General features: G+C 41.2%; 1 protein-coding gene across 1 annotated transcript; it reads left to right on the top strand.

The window, feature by feature from the left end:
- pou2f1b (POU class 2 homeobox 1b) lies at positions 1 to 24173 on the top strand. The gene is made up of 14 exons (XM_036581512.1): positions 1 to 102; positions 7716 to 7781; positions 8447 to 8538; positions 12036 to 12215; positions 14097 to 14235; positions 14340 to 14431; positions 14622 to 14795; positions 15387 to 15528; positions 16673 to 16818; positions 17005 to 17184; positions 17398 to 17503; positions 18334 to 18676; positions 19763 to 19851; positions 20771 to 24173. Exons 1-14 carry the CDS (start codon positions 57 to 59, stop codon positions 21061 to 21063), a joined length of 2088 nt encoding a protein of 695 aa, XP_036437405.1. The 5' UTR covers positions 1 to 56; the 3' UTR covers positions 21064 to 24173.
- The last annotated feature ends 646 nt before the right edge of the window (positions 24174 to 24819 follow it).

Genomic DNA, 24819 nt, shown 5'->3' with positions numbered 1-24819 from the left:
TGTGTGTGTGTTGTGCTGCTGTCTGTTGGGCTGGGATCGGAGTTTAAATATTCAAAATGGCGGACGGAGGAGCAGCGAGTCAAGATGAGAGTTCAGGAGCAGGTAATCATTACTGCATTTTACATATTCATATTCATATTCAAACGCTCTTTCTCTCAAGCCCGATAAGCGGAGCGGAGAGCGTAAACAAGCCGCTCTCCGGGCCGCGGCGGCGGCGGCGGGCTGGCGGCCGCTCGCAGCCTGTCGGCGGATCATTGAGCGGGTGTGAGGGGGAACGCGGCGGTGCAGGGCGAGGGCACATTAAAGGCGAAAATGCCCTCCTCTTTGTGTGATCAGAGCGGCGCCGAGCGCCTTACATATTCATATCGCCGACTAGCAAACGCGGTTTAGCATATTTTATTAGTAATCGGCCACATCGTACCGGGTTATTTGTCCCGGGCTCCAGCCAGCGGTTGTAGGATGATTTTTTCTTCTTCAGTGTTGTGAGGAGCTGGTGGCCGTAGCTAGCCGGGCTAATGCTAATCCAGCGGCGGCTTTGTGTTTTTGTATTGTGTGCTGGGAGCCTATGGCAGATAAAAGCTTTGCATATTCATTTCCTCGGTTGCGCGTAATGTTTACGGTCGTAAATGTGAGCCTGCCGAGCGGCGGAGGGCTGTTTGGGGTCAGCTACATGGCTGGAAAGGCTTTAAGGCTGATTTTTATGCCCATATTCCCTCTCTTGTGTCTTTGTGCCCCTCTGCAGCAGCAGCAGGCTTGTGGCCCCGTTGAGTGCGTTATTCATGCGGGCCTGTTGTAGAGCAGAGAAATGCGCCGTTCAGCATATTCACCATGAATCCGCCTCATTGTTGGAGCTCGGCACGAAACGTTTCGTGCTTATCTGCCTAAAAACGGCACGGATAGCGTTTGACTTAAAGAAACGCAGGCATCGAAACGTTTCTCTTTGTGTCAGGGGATCTTGACGAGGCTTCTTATTCGCCAGCTTCTTGATCCAATCTTGCCGTTCCACCTTAAATGGTGCAGCGATTATTATTATAACGCCTCAGGCGCCAGAATGTAACTGCTGCACCATTTAAGGTGGAACGGGAAAATTTGAACAAGAAGCTGGCGGATAGGAGGGCAGCTTCAGCCTCGTAGGATCTTGGACGTCTTTTTCTTTATTAAAACAGCAGTCTGATTTACAGTACGTCCATGTAGCAGTCAAATAAACATGTATTATGCAGATTGTAGCCGCGTTGCCAGGTGTGTCCTCGGCTACACTTGGGTTTTTAAGTTTGCTGCCGGCTTGTTGAATAGCTTGACTGTACTGTTAGCCAGTTTGACCGTATTGTAGCCGGACAGCAGCTGCTGATGCATATGTAGCAGGCCAGCTAGCGGCTGAATGCATTTCACTTCATTAGGCCTGACTAGCCGGGGCACGAAGCGGCTCCGCTCTCTGTTTCATAGCTGTTGTCTTGTTATATCACTTTAGATAGAAGCCTTTTTATCCAGAAATCATAGTTGGCTTCGCATATGCATTGTTTTTCACATAAAAGCAGACTTGAATAGACTTCAGGCTGTTGAAACGCGTTGACGTCCGTTTGTAAAACGTTGTCTAGATGTTTTACTTCCACAGCACAGACTACAATTCAACACTAAGCACAGACGAATTTGCATTAACTTCTCTCTCGCATTTTTAAAGGGACACTTCAGCCAAAATAAAAACATTAACGGTCGCTACCCCTGTTATAATCATGCCTGCTCGCTTCTTACAGTAAGATGTTCCTGGTTTAAAGACAAGGACCCCCTTCTGACGTATGTTGAAGGTGTGAACACATTTTGCCAAAGTGCTCTGGGGTGAATGCTTGGGGGCTTTTGAAATTCTTCAGCTGAATTATTCCTTTAGCAAGCACAGAAGTTCTGTCCCCAGTGATAGCTAGAACCACAGATCTTTTTATGTTTCTCGATCAGTGGCAGTGTGGATTACCAAGAGTTGTGGGATGTGTCTGCTCAGTGTATGCTGGGTACTGTAGTGAGAGAAAACTGAAATACAAAAATTGTGTGTTTGTCAAACTGTTGAGGGGGCAGACTACTGCATTACGCACCAAGTGACATGTTAAATGATGGTTCTAGGCCAGAATTTCCATTTACAGTCAGTATTTCTCTCTCCAATTGTAAATGTTTCATGTGCCATCTGGGAGAGAGTAACTGATTTCACTGTGATTTCTTCTCTCTCTCTCTCTCTCTCTCTCTCTCTCTCTCTCTCTCTCTCTCTCGTTTAAACTGGCTGCTTTAGCTGCATTGGGGGGAGGTGTTGGTTTGCGATTAAAGAATGCACAGGCTTAGGCCCATTAGCCTGGGGCCTCATTAGAAAGTCTAATTTTGGGAGGTGTCAGGGGAGAAGAAGAGAACCGCTGTCCTGAAGATAACACGTAGATCAGCTCAGAAAGACATTATGTTGTGTTTGTATTGAGCCTGGCTCGCGAGAAGCTGTGGCAAGCTGCAGCACGTTTGTGTGCTCCGTTAATAACTTATTGCTGTTTGCACGACAGAGGCTGGTTTAATTCATTCTTTATTTATTTTTTTTTGTCCCATGCAAAGGGAGGGAGTATTTAAAGCTACAAGGAGGAGTTGAAAACAAGTGGCAGCCCCAGCACTGAATGGTCTGAAACACTGAACAAAGGCCTACTAAAATGAACAGACAGAGCCATGAATGTAACCAGTAGGCAGCAGCAAAACCTCTAGCTTTTGTCAGTATGGGGTAATGGCATAATAATGTACAGGCTTGGAAAACTGATTGCACTATAGCAATGACTGTACATTAGTGATTGTGGTTTAACATTAATTAATAGAAAGTGTTTACATTTGATGCTCAATTAATTCTTATTTTCAACAGACATGAAAGGGAACTTGGCTGTGTTCAGTAAAAATGTGCCTCACTTAAAGTTAAATTATAAATCTAGACTTTAATGGGACAGTTTATTGCTTATTTAACAGGTTACATATGAATTGTGCAAAGTTTTGGGCCAAGTTTTTGCACAAACATATCCATGCTCTTATGGTGCTGTTTGTTTGATGTGTGGTAGACTTGGCCAAAAGCATGTAGACACTTTCAGTTTTACCTGGATTATCCTACGACAAATTTCTTGACTAAGAAAAGATATTGTACCTTATAATACTAACTAAATGTAAGAGCTTCCAAAACACTAATAGCCTTCAGAAGACCGTCGAATGCCTTGAGAGGCTTTACAAGTTTCCTTTAGTGGCTGATGTAAAATAACTAGGAAGGCAGATGATATGGAAACTGGCCCATGACAATATCCTTTGTTTTTTTTATGTACGTATCTGCCAATGCCGATACACAAACATTTACAAAATGTAGACGTTGTAACTAAATCCACCTGGTTTAGCATTGCAGAGAAATGTAACAATTATTTGTTGAGGATCACAGGTGAAAATAAAGTGCAGACATTTTAGCACAGTAGCCCGACATCACCTAAACATTCTGCCCTTCCAGATCACAATAAATACATAATTAAATATCAGTCAAATCTAAACATCTGTCTAATGCTGATATATATATATTAAAGTAAATATCTGCTCATGCAGATATGATTCATATAATATAACCTTGCTAATACCTTCATATTCAATATTTAGAATTTGCATGTCAGACTACTAAAACAAAGATGTGTACCAACATGTCAAATTGACCTTTACATTACGTGTAGCCGTCCTAAATAGATGCTAAATTATGTGAAATGCCAAAAACATAGCAATATTTGTTTTATGTATATTAGGCTTAAATGGTCTTGATGGCTATGATGTGCCCACCCTACCTTTTCCACTTGAAAGTGTCCTCTAAATTAATTCAAATGTGGAATTTGCATGTGATTAATATACTCTCAGCACTGTTTATCTTCTTTGTGGCATTCGGTCCTCCTTTCAATAAAACACTCCGCTAATGAGTTTCATATTTAAAATTCCATATTTAAAATTCTATCAACCAAGATATTTGCATAATATCATTATGCTGATGGCTTGTGAAAGCGTGGCAGTTGGGAGGGTTATTTTCTGCTCGTTTCAATGTTGTTTTTCACTTTGGCTTTGGTACAGTTACTTACTTTGAAGCCTAACTAAAGATGTGTAGTTGCCTGTCTTGTTGACTGTCTGCCTTTCCCCCCTATTTAGTCTAAGTCTGATATACAGTGAGGAGTCAGTGTGTTGTTTAGATTTTAATCTGTGAGAAATCTGACACTTGGAGGGGATGAAGTCTCATGTTTAGGGGTAAATGGAACATCTTTGAGACATTGAGGTTATCGTGGTACTCCAATTCACCCTTCGCACATTTTTTAAAAAGCTCCAGTAATTTGCCTAATAAAGTCTATGAATAAACATACACTTGCTGCGACACTCTGCTGGCAGAGTAATTTGCAAGAGTGAATTAACTTCTTAAAAGAACGTCTAATGGGATCTGAAGTTAATCTGGATATGCTAATCGCTACGCGTGTCCCATGATGGAATTATGCCTACAGAATTGGCTGGATTCGCTCGCTGGAGTGTTGAAGCCGTAGGGGGGCCATGACGGCGGCGCGGAATGTCGACTCGTTGTTGGACCAGCGCAGCGCTCCAAAGAGGTTCCTCTTGCGCTCTATGGATCCTAATAGTTTTTATTTCCAAAATCTTTGCCTTTTAATGCTCGCAGGTACCTTGTTTACCTGTCCTGCTAATTGGAATGCCTGCACTCTGCTGGTAATTGGGCCTGCGTGGGCTCCGACTGCACTGTTGTGCTGAGCTGTAGAGGTTATTTCTTTCCACCCTTCTTTTCCCTCCAAAGCCATCCAATTAATATGCTAATGAGCTGATAAATATTTATGAAAAATGTAAATTATGCAGAAAGCTTTCAGAGCGCTGTGTGAAATGAATTGCTTGCAGGACTTCAAAGTGTTCGCCGCGCTAACGAGGCAGAGGAGGATTTGCATACGACTTTAATCAGCTGAATACTGATTACGCTTCATTATGGGCGCTGCCAGCTGCACTCTTTGTTTCTGTTCCATTCCAGGGAAAAAAAAAAAAAGAAGAAAAAAAAAGTTTTTCACACTCGAGCTGTCGTGACGATCATGGCAGTAAGTGAGAGAGCGAGCGAGCGAGAGAAAAGGAGCGGCTGGGCGAGGAGAAGCGCTCTTCTCTGCAGGCTTTACTGTATGTTGGTGCGTTATGCAGCAGACCGTGCAGTAGTGCGCCTTTGTTGGTGTTTCTTTCCTTTCGGGCTCTGTTGGCGTGAGTAACTCAAACGGAGAAGCCTCTGCTGTTCAGAGTGGGCGAGTGCGACTCTCTTTGCGGTGTGTGAGGTGAAAGAGTTGCTGTGGATGCTCATGGAGACCATGCTGGAGAGAGCAGGTGCAGCTGTGGCTGGTGAGTGGGACTGTAACGGTGCGTGTGTTCGTTCTGAATGAAATCTTTTGGTGAGGAGTAAAGTACAGAGAGAGCATCTTTGCTAAGTAATTTGAGCTCTTTAATTTTTAAAAAAATGTAATAATGGTGTTTGAGCATCTCAGTGCAGATGTATGCTGGATATGGAGGAGCAATGGGGTTTTTATGCAGATATGCTGACGATCATATATATAGTGGTCATGATACCAGTTTTGAGTTTGATACCAAGTACAGTATTTTAATACTTGATACCAAAATGATATTGTAGCATTGAGGTGGGTGATAAGGCAAAAATGAAGGCTGCACGATACTAGAAAAAAACTGACATTGCAGTATTTTTTTCCTGTGATATATATTGTGATATGAAAAAAATCCACTTGAATTTGGAGAAAAATAATAATTCCAATAAAATCAATATATATTGATTTAAATAAAATAAAAAATAATAAAAAAATGGCTTTTTACTCTGGAGACTTTCTCTGAGTGCGAGACATCTTTTATTGAACTTTAATGCTATACAGTTGGTTTCAATGCACCAAACACAAAAGCAGAGCGCTGTGACTGCTCGTCTCCATGTTTCCAAGAACGCCTAAATCGGAATAAATTATGCTGTAGTCATGGCAAATGAGAACCGTGTGAGTTTCCTTTTGTACCAAGCAGCAAAAAAGTTGTAGCATGATGTGTTTGATTTAATTCGCCTTAAATGCACGTCCTGCAATGTGACTGAAGTGCATGTACACACATCGTGATCACGATGCTGAAACAATATATTGTGATGTGATCGTATTGTGTGATTATCGCAATACAATAAAATATTGTCATATTGGCCACCTCTACTATGGTAGGAAATTAAAAACCCTTCATCATCATCTGAATACTTAGTCTATTGGACTTACTACAGCTTAATTTTCAAATTCAGTCTCTTTGCCCAATTCAGCATATCCTGAAGGGAAGGTTAAGTGAGGCGAGGATGTACAGTATCATCTTTCATATTTTGTTTAAAACAAATAGAAAATTGGTTATACTTCTTTTGAGTTGCTGTTTCTAGGAGCATAAGGTCACGTGTGTTACTGAATACATCATGTTTTAGTTGCACTAGTGGACGTGTCTCTGTCCATCAGGGTCAAACTAGCATGCACAGGTTGAATGTATGCACAATAAAACATCAACGCAGTGTTAGACTACTGAAATAAAGACATGAAACTATTGAGAGTTATTGAAAGGGTTATTATTGAGCATCAGAGGTGTATCAAAACACTTAGCCCATGAATAGATTCACAACACTTGGTTCACTGTTTGGTGTGCTTATGATAAATTAAAAAAAAAAAGATCAATTATTATATAACGTTGCTGTCGGAACAAAAACTCGTATCTCCAAAAAGATAACTTTACAGGAGAAGGGAAAAAAACTTTTAACAGACATTAATAGAGCAATGATTTATTCTCAATCATTTTGGACGATTTCCACTGGACAAAATGTAAGAGGAAGCTGAAAATTTCAAATATCTCGGAATGAAAAATGGCAAAAATGGAGATACAAGGTTTTGTTCTGACAGCAATGATAATCATCTATAATCATGTTGTTGCACATCTTACTAACGTCACTAGAGCTGAGAGGCAAGAGGAGTGCTGGAGTGGGTTGTTAAGGTGCTGATCATTTACAAACTTTAGTGTTCACACAATGCAGTTGCATTAGATGGCATCATTAATAGCTGGTCCATTTTCTACAGTTCATTATCACTTTCACAATGCATTGTTAGACACTACTGAGTGCGTTGAACTTGGGATTAGAGTTGGAGTGATTTTACTTTTCTGATAGCGATATTGAAATCTTGAGTGTCGGCTAAAACTGATACCGATATTTCTTCTTTAAAAACGAAGCTACAAAGCTTTAAAATTAGCTAGTTTTAATTGAAGCACTTCAATTAAGCTACTCAGACACTCCACTATAGTGCAGGAAGAAATACACAGCTGACAACATCACATCACACATCACAGTGTGAGCGTGCTGTCTCAGGATAGGTTTGTTACAGAATCGGGTTTAATTTATTCACATTTTCCCCTCCGATATCTGATCCAGCATTTTCTGCTCACAGATACCCATCAATACAGAAATGACATCTTTATATTTGATACCTCCTGTAACACTGGTCATGTATGATGATGCGTGTTGAGTGTTTGTAAATACAGGCAGCATCATAAACCTAAACTTACCTAATGAGATACTATTCTACATTGGTTAGAATGAGGTGATAAAGGACGGTAGAGGTGATGGTCCAGTTCAAGTCTGTCTCTGTTTCTTCCAGATTCTAGAATGAGTAATCCGTCAGAAACGAGTAAATGTGCAATGGAGAGTGGGGACGGAAACACAGGTGAGTTACCTGGCCATTAGACTAGATCACTGTTCACCTGGTTTTTCACCTCTTGCTGTTTTAGTCAGTGTAGGTAGCTAATTAGCTGCTGTTTTGGTGCACTCTTAAATATAAAGGGTCCTGTTGTTGGCTTTGACATACCGTTCTACGGGAATCATTCATTTGGTAAAGATTGTGGAGATTCTTTAAACATTAGAAAGGTTCTTCAAACTCCTGCATCTCATTTACAAGATTGGGTCTTCAAAGAACCATCAATTGAAAGGTCCTTCAGGGAACCAAAGGTTGGTTCTTTTACGGCATCTCTCCAAAGGACTCACCTTTATTGAGAGTGTTGCACAGATTTTTCTGTATCCTGTGTTGGTTGTGTTGTGTTTGCCTGTTTAAATTCACATCAGCAGTTAACACAGAGCAGCTTTTTGCTTTTATGCTCATGTAGTCGCTACAGTGAAATCTCCCGTCATTAACGTATTATCCTCTGTGGATTGTGTGATGGTGTGATGTGGTTATTTGAGGATGTATGAAGGCAGAATGGGGGAATGCCTCTGAATATTTATCACAAAAAGCCTTTCGTTCTGAAAGAGAGGACACGAGGTGTTCTGTGTCAGTTGAAAGGGGTTTTTTAAGGCTGTGATCTATTGAGCGGCTGCCTCTTTCTCTCCCTCCAGGTGCCCAAACAAACGGACTGGACTTTCAGAGGCAGACGGTGCAAACAACAAACGCAATCACCAACGCACACGCACAGGCCCTGCTCCAACAGGTACGCTTCAGCTCTCTTTCTCTCTCTCTCTAACTCTCTCTCATTCACTTTTGCTCTCTCTCTCCTTGTAGCACTCTCTCCCTCGCTTGCTTTCTCTCTGTCTGTACCTCTCACAGGGTTGCTTTCTTCCTTTCTTTCTCTCTCTCTTTTTTCCTTTAACACTCAGACATTGTTCTTCCATAAGTTCTGTCAGTTTAATGAAACATGTATTCTGTGAGGTAAAAACTGAGGACTACGGAGGGACTATAGGAGTAAGTAGGACTAAAGACCGAGAGGAATGTAGTGATGTCCCCGGGGGTCATTGTTCTCCACTGACATGATGCATCCTGTCGGAGCGGCTAAACCGCTGTCTGACCCGCTCTATTATTATCATACCTGTGAATGACTGCACATTAATAAGCTCTATGTGTGTGTTTGGTACAAGGCTGGAACAAGGTGTGTGTGTGTGTGTGTGTGTGTGTGTGAGTGTGTGAGAGTGATCAGTATGCTGGATTTGTTGAAAGTGTAAAGATTGGAGCTACACAGACGTGCCAGTGAAAAAAGCAATGCTGCTATCTCCTTTTTACAAGGGAAATTAATTGTGCCCATATGCTAATTAGCTGCTCTGCAGTTGCTCGGAAACAGATGGTGGAGAATATGCAAATCTATGCAGAATTTGCATGCACTGCATAACCGTTTCTTTAATTAACATACCCCACCTCCCTCTCCCTTCACGTCTCAGAGGACCGCAGTGTATTTTTATCACCAGGGCCACTAGAGCATTTGGGGTTCACTCTTTTATTTCTCTCTCTTTCTCTCCCTCTCTCAACCTTCATTCTCTCACTCTCTCTTTGTCTTGCTCTGATTTTTCCCCTCTTTATCTCACTCTCTCTCTCTCTCTCTCTCTCTCTCTCTCTCTCTCTCTCTCTCTCTCTCTCTCTCTGAACTTGTCCCTTCTCACTCTTCTCTTCTTCCCTCCTCTTTTCTCTCTAGCTCTCTCTCTCTCTCTCTCTCTCTCTCTCTATTTTTTCATCCCTTTCTCAACATCATTTTTGTTCTTTTTCTTTTTTTCTTGCTCTAATTTTACCCCTCTTTATCTCATTCTCTTTCTCTCTGAGCTTGTCCTCCCCTCTTTCTTCTCTCCTCCCCTCCTGTCTCTCTCACTCTTTTTCTCTCACTTTCTCTCCTGCTTGTTTCTCTTCCTCTCACTCTTTCTCTTGCTCTCTTTTCCCCTCTGATTTCTCTTCTTACTCTTTCTCTCTTCACCCCCACTGTCTGCACCCCCTTCCCTTCATTTTTCTATCTCCTGTACCTGTAAGATGTGGAGGGTGGGTGTATATAATATCTGGATACCTTTCTCTACTATATATATATATATATATATATATATATATATATATATATATATATATATATATATATATATATATATATATATATATAAAATAATTATTATTTATTTTAATTTTTTTCCATTGCTCTTTTGTTTTAACAGATGTTTGTCATGCAAAATGACCACAAGGGCGGTTCATTTATCAATTCATTTGTTTCATTTCTCTGTCATACTGAAAGTTGCTTGGTTGCTTGCTGAAACTCGGCTGGTTATGGACGTTAAAGCTTTTGCTCAATGCAGATTCCTGGGCGGGTCTCGAATCCTCTTTCTGGAGCGTTTTCTGCTCTAGTCAGGGTGGGACGTGAAAGCTGGGGGTCTGTGCTCCAGGCCCTGACCCTGCTCTCTGTTCTGTCTTCAGTGTAAGTCAGAGGATTCGGCTGAGCTTCCAGCCTCCAGTCAGCAGGGCGCACTGCCCCAGACTCAGCTCATGTTGGCCGGGGGTCAGATAGCTGGAGTAAGTGGCACGCTGCCTGTACAGAGGGTGTCCATGCACGCTCACTCGATCTCACCACCATGTCCCCTCATATGACACAGTCAGCTCCCCTTTTCATCAGAGCCATTCTTTACTGTTTGAAGTGATGGACTGCACAGCCAGCACCTCTAGGAGGCAGATCTTCTTTAAGCTGGACAGACAGTAGAACAGTTGGTCAGCACTCACGATTAGGGCCTGACCGATATGAAGTTTTTGTGAACAGTTCTGACTTTAAGGAGCTAAATACTGCTAATTGGTAGTGTCAGCTGATATAATTTAATTTGGTCTAAAAAAATTAAGTAGACCCCAATAGTTTAGGTTGAATAATGTAGGCCTGTCACAATTATTACATGATGGTCTGTTTGCAGTTATTGTATAATTATTGCAATTTTTTTAGATAAGCCCAGTTTAATGTCATGTAAATCATATTGCAACAAGCATAGTGTGAGGCGGGTGTGTTTTCATTAGTTTGCTTGTTACAGAGAGTGCAGGGTATCATCTTTTGTTACCTACAAAGTAAACAGCTAGCAAAGCAAGATAAGCTAATAGGCCAGTTTTAGCTGCTTTAAACTTGTACTTTATTAGTCGCATTAAATGTACAAAACAGACAGTTGCATCGTAAATCAAGTTATTTATGTAACAAGTAATCGTCAGCTAAACTTTCATAACCATGACAGGCCTAATAATGAGTAACTGACAAAGTGTCAGTTAACTGTGAGCTCTGTTTATCCCTCAGAATTAAGCAGACTGTGTCTTTAAGACTGATATATGTAAATGAGGGCTGTCCTGATTGGCTGCCCTGTATTGCACTCCACTGAAAAGCAGTCCAAGCTGAAACACTCCTTATAGCTTCAGTGTGAGTGGGCGGGGCTACACTGCTGTAAGCTGAATAGGCGGATATGTGTAAATGGGTTGGTTTTTCTGACCACAAAAACAATGGATTCAAAATGTTTTTTCTGCTTCAACTTAAATATTGTGATGCGTATTGTATACATCAAATGTCTTCAAGCGTCATAATAATATATTTCTGCCATGTTGCCCACCCCTAACTGCACCTCAGTATTGGCTAATATTATCAGCCTTCTGATAAATCAGCCTTGCACTGCTTGTAATGCATGTCCTGTACTGCAGTGTGTTATACGGTCAGGAGTCCTGACAGAACTGTATTGTTGATCTCCAGCATGCACTGTACAGTCTTTGTTGGTCGTTAGTTTGCTGAATGACTTTCTGCATGTGTTCACCAAAGAATCGCTCATGCATTCATTCTGTGTCGAACCTCAGAGTCTGTTACTGTCCTCCGTAAAGGCTCAGTGTGCTGACCGGTGTAGATGAAGCTGTTTTGGGGTGTTGGTGAAATACTGGTCACAGGTTTGAGGCTGTGTGAGGGAGTGCATGTTAGTGTGGAGTCGAGCATGTGGTACTCAAGACCAGCATCGTGTCGAGGAAGCAATGCATTTCTGTTTTCATCCATGTGTTTTTTTTTTTAAAGTACTAAGTACATCACCAGCTTTGAATATCATATTAATTATAAATGTGTTATGAGCTGTAGTCTAATGAGTTTGACTGATTTGATTGTAACTAATATCTCTCTCTCGCTCTCTCTCTCTGTCTCTCTCTGACTCTCTCCGTCTCTCTGTCTCTGTCTGTCTGTAGTTGACTCTGACCCCAGCGCAGCAGCAGCTGCTGTTGCAGCAGGCTCAGGCGCAGCTGTTGGCAGCTGTGCAGCAGCACTCGGCCAGCCAGCAGAGCAGCACCACGGGAGCCAGTATCTCCGCCTCCGCTGCCACACCGATCACACAGATCCCCCTCTCCCAGCCCATCCAGATCACATCCGTAAGAGCCCTGTCAACTGTTATTTTACTGAAACATCTAACTTAATGTTCTGTTTTCACGTCTCTCTTTTCTATAGATGTGTATTTACATGATAACGAATGGTGAAATATGGTAAATGATAAGGCATTACTCTGTATGGAGGTTGTATTTAAAGGAATAGTCTGGTGGGAAAAAACAACACACAGGAGAAGAAAATGCAAAGTTTTCCCCTTACTTCATCAGCCGTGGCACGTGTGGTGTCCGATGTTTGCTTCTTTAGTTTTGCGCTAAAGAAAAACTTGTTGTAGGCAACAAGTTATGGAAGCATTGTGTGAACTGCATGCCTAATTCATCACACATTAGCCTCAAAGTGTGTAGAGTTAGCAAGTAATTTCAAATGGCATTGCTTATTTTATACATATATAATATATGAGTATATATGAAATATTATTTATATATATGTGTGTGTGTGTGTGTGTTTGTGTAAATATATATATGTGTGTATTTATGTCTATTTATGAATTTCCTAGACAATTGATTATTTATTTATTTGGAAAAGTTATTACCTGCAATAACAACCAGAGTTACTAACAAACTCAAAATTATCCTGGTAGTTACAGTTAAAAACTTAAGTAAGGCAAGTAGAAACACTCAAACATCAGTGTCACTGTTCTTTATGTAGGTAAGTATTCAGCATTTTATTTAGGTTATATCACATCTTGAAGGAATGGAGTGCATGTGTGTGCATAACTGAGGCTTAGGCCTGTTTTATGCTCTCTTGTGAATGACCAGAGCAGTGCAGGTTTTGAACACTTCTCTTTCCACCACATTTTTCACTCTTAATTTTGCAGTTTTCAGTGCATCTCTAAGCTTTCTCATAGACATTTAATTCTGAAGAAAAAATACTTTTCTGTCAGATTCATTTAGCTCACGATTCAAGTTTTCTAACCTTCTCTGAACGTGTGTGCATTTGGATTAGTGCCCCAACATTAGTTCTGAAGTAATATTAGAGGGTTAGGTGAATGTTTTCTACCTTGCTATTGCTCAGTTGCATTCAAAGTATTGATCAATAAGTGAATTTCCCGCAATAAATTAACAAATTATATAAATAAAAAAAATGATGATGGTGTCCCTTTGTCCTTTGGAGACCTGTGTGTGTATATATATAGGCATCAACATGAGTCAGATTTGACCTATTTTTCAGACTGATTTTTGATGACATGGCTGTTGTACTCTGAAGGAGAAGATTGTTTAGATGACGCTGACCCAGTGTGATTATAATTAAATGTTATAATTGTGTAATGGGGTTATAAATGACCAGTGAACCTACACATGCCTTCTGAGTTTTTGTATGTAATGTTAATCATGGTAAAGAGTTTTTTTGTTTTGTTTTGTTTTTTTTTTATCTTTGTCTTGTAACTCCCTTTATGTACCTCTTTTCTGTGCATGTATTTAAAATAGATCATAGGCCGCTTTCTATAAAACTATTTTGTGTAATAGTTTGTGTGATACCTTCAGGTGAGAGAGGTCTTAGAAGCATTTGACATTTCAGACATCTGGTTCCCATATTCACTACTGTGAACAATTCTCAAGTTTCTCTAGAATGGCCCATTTCTATCAAACCACACCGAATGACCATGATTTAAATTTTCTACAGAAATTAATAAAAAAATCCAGGAGAATTCCCCTGTAAAGATTTATAGCTATGCAATGTACTTTTGTCCTTTTGTGTGCCCAGACATTTGGAGTAAGGAGAAATAATTGAGAAAAAAAATTACCAAGACGTTGCTTGAAATGTAGAGACGGCAGCTCACAGTGTAAAGTGCAGTATACAGAGAACTCTGCAGCTGGCAGTATGTGTAATGAGTGACGTGTTTCTCTCTGTTTGTCTGTATCTTGCAGCAGTTGCAGCAGCTGCAGCAGCAGCAGCAACAGAACCTCAACCTTCAGCAGTTTGTGCTGGTGCAGCCAGGCCACCCCATCGCCACTCAGCTGCAGCCGGCGCAGTTCATCATCTCGCAGACGCCGCAGGGCCAGCAGAGTGAGCACTCTGTCCTTTCAGCCTCCACACAGCACTGTATACAGCCAGCCTTCTTCAGCTTCTGCTGGCCTTTACTGATTTCCTTTTTAATGTGTGTTTAACAGGCCTCTTGCAAGCCCAGAATCTTCTAACTCAACTACCTCAAAGCCAAGCCAACCTCCTGCAGACTCAGCCAAGCATCACCCTCACCACACAGGTTGGAAAACTGACATTACATTTTACAAATTAAAGGCCTAAAATATTAAGATGACTTAAATTGGAATTTACATGGTACAGACAGGTGTCGGTTAAAAAAAAGAAGTGTTCTTCTGTGGCTTCGCTCTGAAAAAACTTTTTCAAGAGTACATAATCTTGGTCTTGACTTCATTTGTGCTGTTACCTTTTAGCCCGCAACACCGACACGCACGATAGCAGCTACCCCAATCCAGACCCTCCCCCACAGCCAGACAACGCCAAAGCGCTTGGACACCCCCAGCCTGGAGGAGCCCAGTGATCTGGAGGAGCTGGAACAGTTTGCCAAAACCTTCAAACAGAGGAGAATCAAACTGGGCTTTACTCAGGTAAACCGCTACATACACACACATCACATGCATACATATTGGCTTAACATGTCACAGCCTGGAGCATGAAGTGTCTGCTGGGATCTGCATAGTCCTTGACTTTTACCTAAAGTGTTGTAACAAATTGTGTATGTAAAAACAACCTGGAAGTATAGAAAACACACCCTAATGCAGTTCTGTTTTTACAAGATAGATCTAGGCTGATCAACATGCCAGACAGAGCCTATTAAACAGGCTCCTCCAGTAGTATATAATTTGGCTTTATAGTTTTGGTTTTAAGTTAATTTACCAACAGATTCACTGTAAATCATACAAGGTAAAGAACATATTACTTGAATATCTGCTACAACCTTCGAATGTCAATGTTTAAGGTAGAACGTCCATAAATAATATTAAACTCAGTGTGGAAAGTGTATTTACTCCATCACCAGCTTAGAGCTGACAACACTGAAAATCTTCTATTATATATATTCTGCTGATTGCCTGATTAATAATATAATCGATAGTGATAGTAACAGCCCTGTTATCGTCCACTTCACTACACTGTGTAGCGTTCTTATGGATCTCTGTAATGGAATTTCTCTTTGAAAGGGGGATGTCGGCCTTGCTATGGGAAAGCTTTATGGAAACGACTTCAGCCAAACCACCATTTCTCGCTTTGAGGCCTTGAACCTGAGCTTTAAAAACATGTGCAAGCTGAAGCCTTTGCTAGAGAAATGGCTCAACGATGCAGGTATGTCTCTACTCTGCCCCCCCTCTCTAGCTCCAGATTGACCTAGCATGATGTGAAGAATGTTGGATAGGATATGGAGCAGATTCCTGTCATAGCCATCTGTAGTTGAGGGTTTCCCGCGGGTCAGCTCACTGCTGAACTTGCATAACTGCTAGAACACTAGAAACACATTTCACTGCTTCACTGCTCATTTTGGTGAAAACTAGACTGTGTCTAGTTTCAGCAGTTGAGTTTGGTTTCATATTATTTTTAATTTATGGTGTATTTAATGTAGCGTTGATTTGGGGGGCAGGGGGGTCTCAAACTACACATCCGGCCTGCAATACAGTTTCATACAGCCTGTCACACATTTACAATTTATCCTGAAAAATATACGTATTTCAGTTTTCTGAGTCCACAATATAATATTTACACGCCCGAGAGGTACATTTTCTTTATATACCGGGTACTGTGGCTGGTTACCAAATATAAGATTTTAGGCTATTCAAATGAAAACTGACAGAGCATGAATTCTGCATACTGGGTGGGGATGGCTGTAATTAACCTCTAACTAACTTAGCTTTTATACTAATTTAGACTTAAATCTGCAGTCATGGATTCACACAGGACACAGTAGTAAATACAATGAGGCAGAATTCAGAAATCAATGTAATTATTAATTGAATCCCCTGGGAACACAGATTTATCCACTTCGTCAACATTTTACTCATAAAAAAATTCTCTTACGTTCAGCAGGAAAGCCCCATATAATTCTGCTGTTAAAATGAAATTTTCTGAAAACTAAAATATTTATTAAAGGCTTTGTATTTGTACCACTGCTAATAACAATAATAATGATAACAAAAAAATGTGTAGTTAGAAGTAAAACTTGCATAAAATTATTCTTCACTTTTTGTACCACTGCATTTTTTCTAACCAGCCCCTGTTAAAGAAGACTACCTGGTTACTGACCCCCATGTAATTTGAGTTTAAGACCCTTTTGCAACACCCGCTGTGTGTGATAAACTCACATAACTCAACTTTCTCTCTTTCCACTGAATAGTAACGTGTCTCGCCTCTCATGTCTAGAGAGGTGCAGGATTGAACTGTAGCCTCAGGTACTTATATCCATCCTTGTGTGTGTTTGCGCGCGCTGTGTGTGCAGAGAACCAGACGTCAGACCAGGCCCTGTCCAGTCCCAGCTCTTTGGGCTCCCCTGGGCTGGGCATGGAGGGCCTCAACCGGCGTCGCAAGAAAAGGACCAGCATCGAGACCAACATCAGAGTGGCCTTAGAAAAGAGCTTTCTGGAGGTGAGTGATATCTTCTATTAGAACCACACTGACTCAACACTACTAGCCTTTACTTCATAATTTGATATGATACTTTTGTAGATGAATTATGAAACTTTAGAGCAAGTCCTTAACATAAGCCTTCAACTCGCAGTGACTGTCTCATGTTGAAAGGGCATTTGTGGTGTCTTTGCCCTCTTCAAGCAGAACCAAAAACCTACCTCTGAGGAGATCACCATGATCGCCGACCAGCTGAACATGGAGAAGGAGGTGATCCGTGTGTGGTTCTGCAACCGCCGGCAGAAGGAGAAGAGGATCAACCCGCCCAGCAGCGGCAGTGCCGGCAGCACCCCCATCAAAGCAATCTTCTCCCCCTCCACACCCCTGGTGCGTTAAATAGATAGATGTAGTTATATATAATAAATAGACACATAATTACACATACGACACACATTTACACATACTGTCAGTGTGAAAATATGAAAAATATAACATGAAAAAGTGCTGAAACCATGTCACTAAACTGATGTTGGTATAGATGTCTCCATCCCATTCAGAAATTCTAAGTTTAATGTCTTCTGTTGCCTTTGTTTTCTCTAGGCGCCTTCCACGGCCAGTCTTGTGACCAGTACCACCCCGACTACACTGACTGTAAATCCTGTTTTGCCTCTCACCAGCACAAGTGTCTCCAGCATTGGCTTCACTGGTAAGCAGCATCATAGACCAGAAAAGTGGAGACTAGGATGCAGCCAATGTATCATTTAGCTGGTAATATTGATCTGTATTAAAGTTCTACACCTTTGTAGGCATTTATGCTGAGGTTTTAATAACAGGTAATTTGCGAGGGGCTTTTTTAAATTAGACCAAAACAAAACACTTTAAAGGGCCCATGTCCTAAATTTTCCTTGTATTTTATTTTTTCACCAAGGTCTCGTTTGTAATGTTTATAATTCCTATTTACACAACAATTTTCTAGATCCTTTAGATTTAAACTTGCTGGTTTTTGTTTCTCTGCATTTAAAGCAGACATGTGTAAATGACCTCTTTTCTGATTGGCTGCCCTGCATTGTGCCTCACAATGCAGTTGAGGCTGAAACACTCCTTATGACTTCAGCATGAATGGGTGGATGTAAACTGCTGTAGCCTGACTAGGTGTAAATGCATTGCTTTTTGTGATGCCTCAAAAACAAAACCAAACAGATTTAAAATGTTTCCATATATGAAACGGTACATTTTGAAGCTTTTAATTTTCCTTCCTTCTTCCATGTTAAGGGGCTTTTAAAATTGCTGTTGTTTGAGAGGTCAACATTGTGAGAATTCATTTTATCTACTTATTTTAAGGTTATTTATAAGCAGATTCTTTCTTTATATGTTATTTAAGACAGTAATTAAAACTGTTGGAATCTGTTTAATTTTTAACCATATAAAGGTTTGACTTCGTTGGTTGTTGGAATTAGTGGTTCCTTAAAATCAGTATTAGGAAACTGTTATAAAATGTCAGACCCTAGTGAACCCACTGCCCGGCCCTTTTTCCAGGCACGCCTGTGGGCTCGGCCTCCTCCAACACTGCGTCCGTCATCTCCTCTGTTCCCGTCGTTACGACTGCAGCCTCGTCTCCTTCACTCAGCCCCTCCCCCAGCACGATGCAGGCGTCCTCGGCTGAGTCTTCGACGTCACAGGAGCCGGCGACTACGGTGACCCAGGCACCATCCTCACTGGCCAACACACTGGGCACAGGGCAGGTGATGGTGGCGGCACCCAGCTTGTCAGCTGCACTGCAGGGGGCCGCCCAGCTTCCCACCAGCGCAAGTTTCGCCGCCATGGCTGCAGCTGCTGGTCTCAACCCGGGCCTCATGGCCTCCTCACAGTTCGCTCCTGGGTATGTAGCTGTGTGTGTATGTATGTATCACAAAAATGAATGTATTTTTGCAAAAAAATAACCCTCACTTATGTTACAGTGCTAATGTGGCTAACGTAATGAAAGCTTATACCCCTTAATACTCTGTGACTATAATGTTGTCCATAAAAAACAAAAGTACAAACAAAATTCAGACTTCAGGATGGCTGCTACTACTGTTTTAGCTATGCAGTGTCCATGTTTATAGATAACAGTGTACATATAGTATCAAAAACCATATAAGAAAGTCTGTTTGACATTACTAAACAACATCACGCAGTTTGAGGCAACTGAGATGATTTAAGCGTGCAGTGTGTACAGTGTTAATTGGTGGAGTATAAGCTTCTCTTCTTTCTAGGTTACTTCAGCCTCTTAGCTCCAGTTCAAAACTACGGAAACAAACTTCTCCTTTAACGAGTGTTGGCTAATCAACTACATTAGGTGAAAGGAAAACGTGAGATCGCTTTAACAAAACTTAAGTAACTGCAAATCAGTATTTAACGTCTTATTCTCCAGGGTATATTTTGGTTTGTCCATCTGAATTTACATGACCAAATCGTAAGGCAAATTATTCAGTAAGAAATAAATGTACATTTTTATTTATTTATTTATTTTTTGTAAATGCTCCCCTCAAATTAACAGAACGTGTTTTATGATCATACACATATTGCTATACGCTTACAATTTACTGCTGAAAGCCAAAAATCTTAGACGCTCTTTGTATTATTTTATAAAAATAATTTTTACGGAGCAGATCACTGAAGAGACACCATCTGTTTATAGTGTATAGCCCAGATTTGTGGAAGTTCAGCTTCTTCTATTATGAGGGTTTTAAATTACATCACCCATCTATTTGACTGGAGACAGTTTCAGCTCTCATATGACACCCACCTTTTGAATGTAGCTTATGGAATATGAAAGTTATGAAGAATATGACAGTGCGTTTTGGATCCACCAGTGGTCTCAAGGAGTTGAAGAGGTTAAAATCAAGCAGTGGACCAAAATGCTTAATTTTTTAGTCAGTAGAATTACTGAAATTGCCTTTTGTCTTTTGTTTGTGCTGTTTAGTGGGGCTCTGCTGAGTCTGGCTCCTGGTGGTTTGGGCAGCGCGTTGAGTCCAGCACTGATGAGCAACAGCACCTTGGCCACTATCCAAGGTGTGTGGAGCGGCAAGTACACCTATCTTTTCCTTATCGCTCTGCATGGCTTCAGCAGCTTAAGATTCACCTGTATCGCTAAGAATTATGGTAATGGTAATGATGCAGTTTGAAATGGGCCAAATTGATTACTGCAATCTGAAATGTGTTCTGACATGGTGTTCAGGTGTCATTTATAGTAGTTTTTGTGATGAAATTCATTCTTCCATTTACTCTGCAGTAAATGAGTGAAATGTCTTTAAAAAAAAACGTGCTTGCCTTTTGCCATATTTGGAAGATTAAATCAGAGACCCCTGGCCTTTTGTATAGTATTTTCAAATCAAGAAAGGCTTGTTTATTGACCTATACACGCTCTGACCGCAAACTTCTTCTATAGCTGTTATGAGGTTGCACAAGCTTTACAAAATGTTGGCAAGAACCCCATTCAGTCTAACGAGAAGCAGAACACAACATAAATTTCTTGGATGGACTGCTTTTTAAATGAGGTACAGTGTAGCCAATCTAAGCAGAACTCACTTACATCTATTGGTCTTAAAGTCACAGTAACAAAAACAGGCTATTCAATTCATTTAATTCATAATATATTAAGAAATAAAGACGCTGGAAAATGTTCATGTTAAAAAGAATTATGATCGTTTTTGATACATAGAAATTAGAAACACAGTGTTATGTAGCAACTCTAGACTGATATTGTGGATTGATGTCAAATAGTTTAGTTGTTTCAGAAAAATCCATGGGCTCGTGAGTTCTTGACATAAAGCCTTTCTAACCTAGGAAAAGTCGCTGTGTAGGACGCTTTGTGGACAGACCATAGATGAATTAGCTGATTATTTGAATCAGGTGTGCTGAAGCAGTTTGAAATAAACCTATGTAGTTCATAGTTGCTCAGTGAAGTAACTTTAATTCTCTTCTTCCGTAGCTCTGGCATCTAGCGGGACTCTGCCCATCACCTCTTTGGATGGCAGTGGTAACTTGCTGTTTGCCAACGCCAGTGCCGGGAGCACGCCCAACCTGGTGACGGCGCCCCTCTTCCTGAACCCCCAGAACCTGTCTCTGCTCACCAGCAACCCGGTCAGCTTGGTGTCCGCCGGTGCGAGCGCAGGGGCCGCCGGAGCCCTCAACCTACACGTTGCCGCCGATACCCACCACAATGCTGTCACCACGGCAACCGTGCCCGCCTCCACAATCACCACCGCCTCTAAGGCCCAGTGAAGGCTTTGCCCATTCTCTTTCCTCCTTCTTCTTCCTCCTTTCCCCTCTCCTTTTCCTCATCAATCATTATTTAATCCCTTTGCTACCACCAAAAAGAAACTCAACAAGAGGTTTTTGTATTATTATTTTAGTGTTTCTCCTTTTTCATACTTCCTTCATCCATTTTGTTTCAAACGATGTACTTTTTGGACCTTGTTGCCTGCTTTGATTTTTCAGCAACAACCTTCACGAATGTTGGCATTACTAGAGAGCCTGGCGTAAAAGATAGCCGAAACGGAACTGTCTCTGGACTGCACGCTTGCTCGCTCGGTAATGCAAAGACGTGTTCGCTTTGAGTGAGCTCGCCTCACTCACTTCACTCCTTTTTTTTTTTTGCATTTTTATATCTTCCTTTTTGGTCCTAAACACTCCTAACCAAAAATGTGTACTGATATTGTTTACTTGTCGAATCATTGCTCCTTACTGATAGCGTTAATAGTCTTTGTTGTGATCGCCATCATCACCACTGAGGAAGGTGTCTTGACACCTCACGATTTGAAACGTTTCTTTTTTAAAGGCGCTGCTTTGCAGGCCTTTTGGACGTTCATATCAGATCTTTCTAGAGCTTTTCCTTTGGCTTCCTGTGGTTTCTTTTTTATCTAATTCAGCTTTAGACTTATCATTCTCACTTGTGGTTACAAGGCTTTAAAGGAGTAATAAGTGGCTGCGATTACGGTTTCATTGCTTTAAGGAATCGTTTGACTGGTCTCTGTCTGGAAACACTGATTTATCGAAGAAAAAAAATTCTCAATACTTAGTAGCAGAGGTTTTTTTTTTAAGCGTACTCTAGGGTGGGTCTGAAGCGTGGACCCTGAGTTGGGTGTATTTACAGAATACTAATAGCTTTAAAGGATTGCGCAAGCAGTCCATCAACAGAGGATGCTTTTTGAGCGGGTGATGGGTCGCCATGTAGATCACGCACTGAAAGCTCCTGGAAACTGTTGTGCTACTGTACGTCATCGGGGCGACCGTGCGATGTCTAGACTGTGACCTGTATTCATCCCAAATCCGTCAGCCTCTTAAGGTCTTCCCAACACAGGGTGTGCTTTCTGTGTGGTCTCCTGGGTTGGTCTAGGTCGTACAGGATGATGCCACCAAACGCGTGGTGGGTGACCTTAACGTTCAGAAGGCAACCCGGCCCAGGAGAGGAGAGGTTGTCCTCTGTCCAGGAGAATTTTTAAGGTGTTTGTTTTTCTACTTGTGCACAGTACCTGTACCAAAAAAAACTGGATTTGAGAACTGCAGTCTGCCTGTTATTTAAGGAAGAAATTCATCACGCTTTTGAGGAAGAGGTTCTTTTTATTTTCGAGGCCTTTGGCAGGCCTCTCTGACGAGATATACCAAAAATATTTGTTAAAAACCTTGTTGCTGTATATTACCGTTGTAGCGTAGCGTAAGTCTAAATATTTATGAGCGGAGAGGCTCTTGGTAGACCACAGGAAAATATGATAATGCAATATTTTGAAGATCATTTCCAAAGACAAAACTTTCCTTTTTTTTTCTTCTAGTTGAGATGGCTCTCCCTGCTCTGCTCTGTCTCGTCAGTGCAGCTAACCAAAAATAACCCGAGTGGATGGGGAGGGTGGAGTTTGTAAAAGGTTCGGAGGCGGTCAGGACACACATGCTGCAGCGACGACACCCCAAAGTAGCCTGTCCGCCTCCAGGTGGTTGGTGAAAAGTCTTTGTGAGTGAGAGGGAGGAAACTGGAGAGGTTGCCCTCCCTCTCCCTAATAAAGTTAATATATTTGAAAGATGTTGGTGTGAGTGGATGGAAGCAATGCTAGTGCATTTGTTTGCCTTACAGGCTCTTTCTTGGTTTCTTTTTTTTTATTATTCGCTCCCCTGTGTAGCTGTGTTTTAATTGGTTTGATCCTTGGTAGACTGAAGTATCCACTATGGAGGCAGGTTGGGACCATTGTTCGGAGCTTTAGCAGGGCGGTCTTGTTGTCCCCTCCCCCCCCCCTTACCAATGTAATTCAGCCATGACGTAAAGCTTGAACCAAAGTCGTTTTCTCGCTAGCTGCTGTGCCTGTGGGGTCCAGCGAAGCGCTGGCCACACTATCACTACTCTACACTACTGATAAACTTCCTCATCTCTTACTTCTCCCACCCACAGCTCATGGTGAACATAGTAAAAATGAACTGTGTGTTCAGCTTTAAAGTGAAATATATAGCGTAGTGCAGTGCTGACTTGTTTTAGCCCTTGATATCAAAGCATTGAGCGATCCAAAGACAAAGGAAGGGCCTTGTCTGTAAGTGCTGTTTATTCAGAGTCATCTTCTTACGTTCTAGGTTTGATGCAGTCATGCTGTAATCGACGGGCTTTGCTGAAGCTGCTCTCCAAATATCACACAGTTCACTGGATTCCACTCACATTTTTAATGATCTTGTAGCATCTGGAACCTGTGGAATGCAAGAAAACGCTCCACTATTTGCCCTCTGGGTACTCGCACACGTCGCTCTGAGCTTGGCACAGCACTGGCGCACTCCCATAAGGCTGTAACGGTACATAATTGTGGTGTACTGAAAGAGTAAACCACTCTCTTCTTAAGCATTCGTATAGAAAAGGTACAGTCAGGACTCTTATTTTGTATTTATTTTTTTTTTAAACAGGCTGTTTTTCAGGCTGCTGATACATCCTTGGTTCTGGTCTCCAAGCGCAGTAGCATACATGCTTTCCGTTTCAGAGCACAAGTGCTGTCAACCAGACCATGTTAATGAAATTGAGCTCTAAGCATGTACTGATTGTACCTGTAAAACCTCACTGGCAGGTTGAATCTGAATTTTGCCTGAACAGGCCAGTGCTAGCTCCTTTTTTATTTTGCCCCTATTGCCTAATCCATTACTGCCCTGAATGCTATCCTCAAACTGTTCCTATCGACCTGTCGGTTTCTCACATTTTAAAACTTCTGTTATATTTTTTGTTATTTGAATTACCTCATCAGCACTTAAATGGAAGGTTCACTTTAAACAAAATGGCACCAACAGACAACTCCAGAATGTAAAAGAGCTGTTAATTTTTCAACTGTCCTTTTTTTTTTCTCTCAAAATTCTCAGCAATGCATTCTAGATACACATATAATAAATAACGTCGAGTCAAACTACTACTGCTATTTCAAGTACTACTACTTATAGGGTATCTCCAGGTTAACCAGTTCTTATTTTATTATCCTACTTGCCAAAGTAAATAGGCCTTTGTCTTTGCGGCTGGGTTGATGTCTTGTTGCTGCTCACTCTGCTGGTTCTGTTCCCGAGGCCGCAACATGGCCCTCATGGGATGTGTAGTTTTATGTGTAGGTAATGTATCTCGGTTGTTTTAACGCAGTGGTTTGGTGACCGGTGGTGCCGGGACCATGGGAAGTTACTGAAATATTTATCTGAGGAACGACTTCAAAGAATTAGAGAAAGAACTGTTGTGTTTTTTTTTTCCCTTTCTTTTTTCTAAATTCTATATATATACGCATATGTAATATACTCATATTTTATATTTGAACTATTATCAGAATTGAATGTAGTGTTTTGTCATGCTTATTCACAAAAACAGAGAAAAAGGCTAAAAAAACAAACAAAAAAAAAAAAACTTCTTCTTTTTATGATAGCAATTCTGAAAAACTCTCAAGACCAAAAATAAAGACCACACCCCTTGGAGGTGGGATGGCTGTTGTTTAGGCCCCTCCCACACTGAGATACAGTCTGTTATTGGGAGGGGTTTGGTGC

This window comes from Colossoma macropomum, unplaced genomic scaffold, assembly GCF_904425465.1.
Source record: "Colossoma macropomum unplaced genomic scaffold, Colossoma_macropomum, whole genome shotgun sequence".
In the NCBI taxonomy this organism is placed as follows: domain Eukaryota; kingdom Metazoa; phylum Chordata; class Actinopteri; order Characiformes; family Serrasalmidae; genus Colossoma; species Colossoma macropomum.
This window is presented reverse-complemented; position numbering and strand designations above follow the sequence as displayed.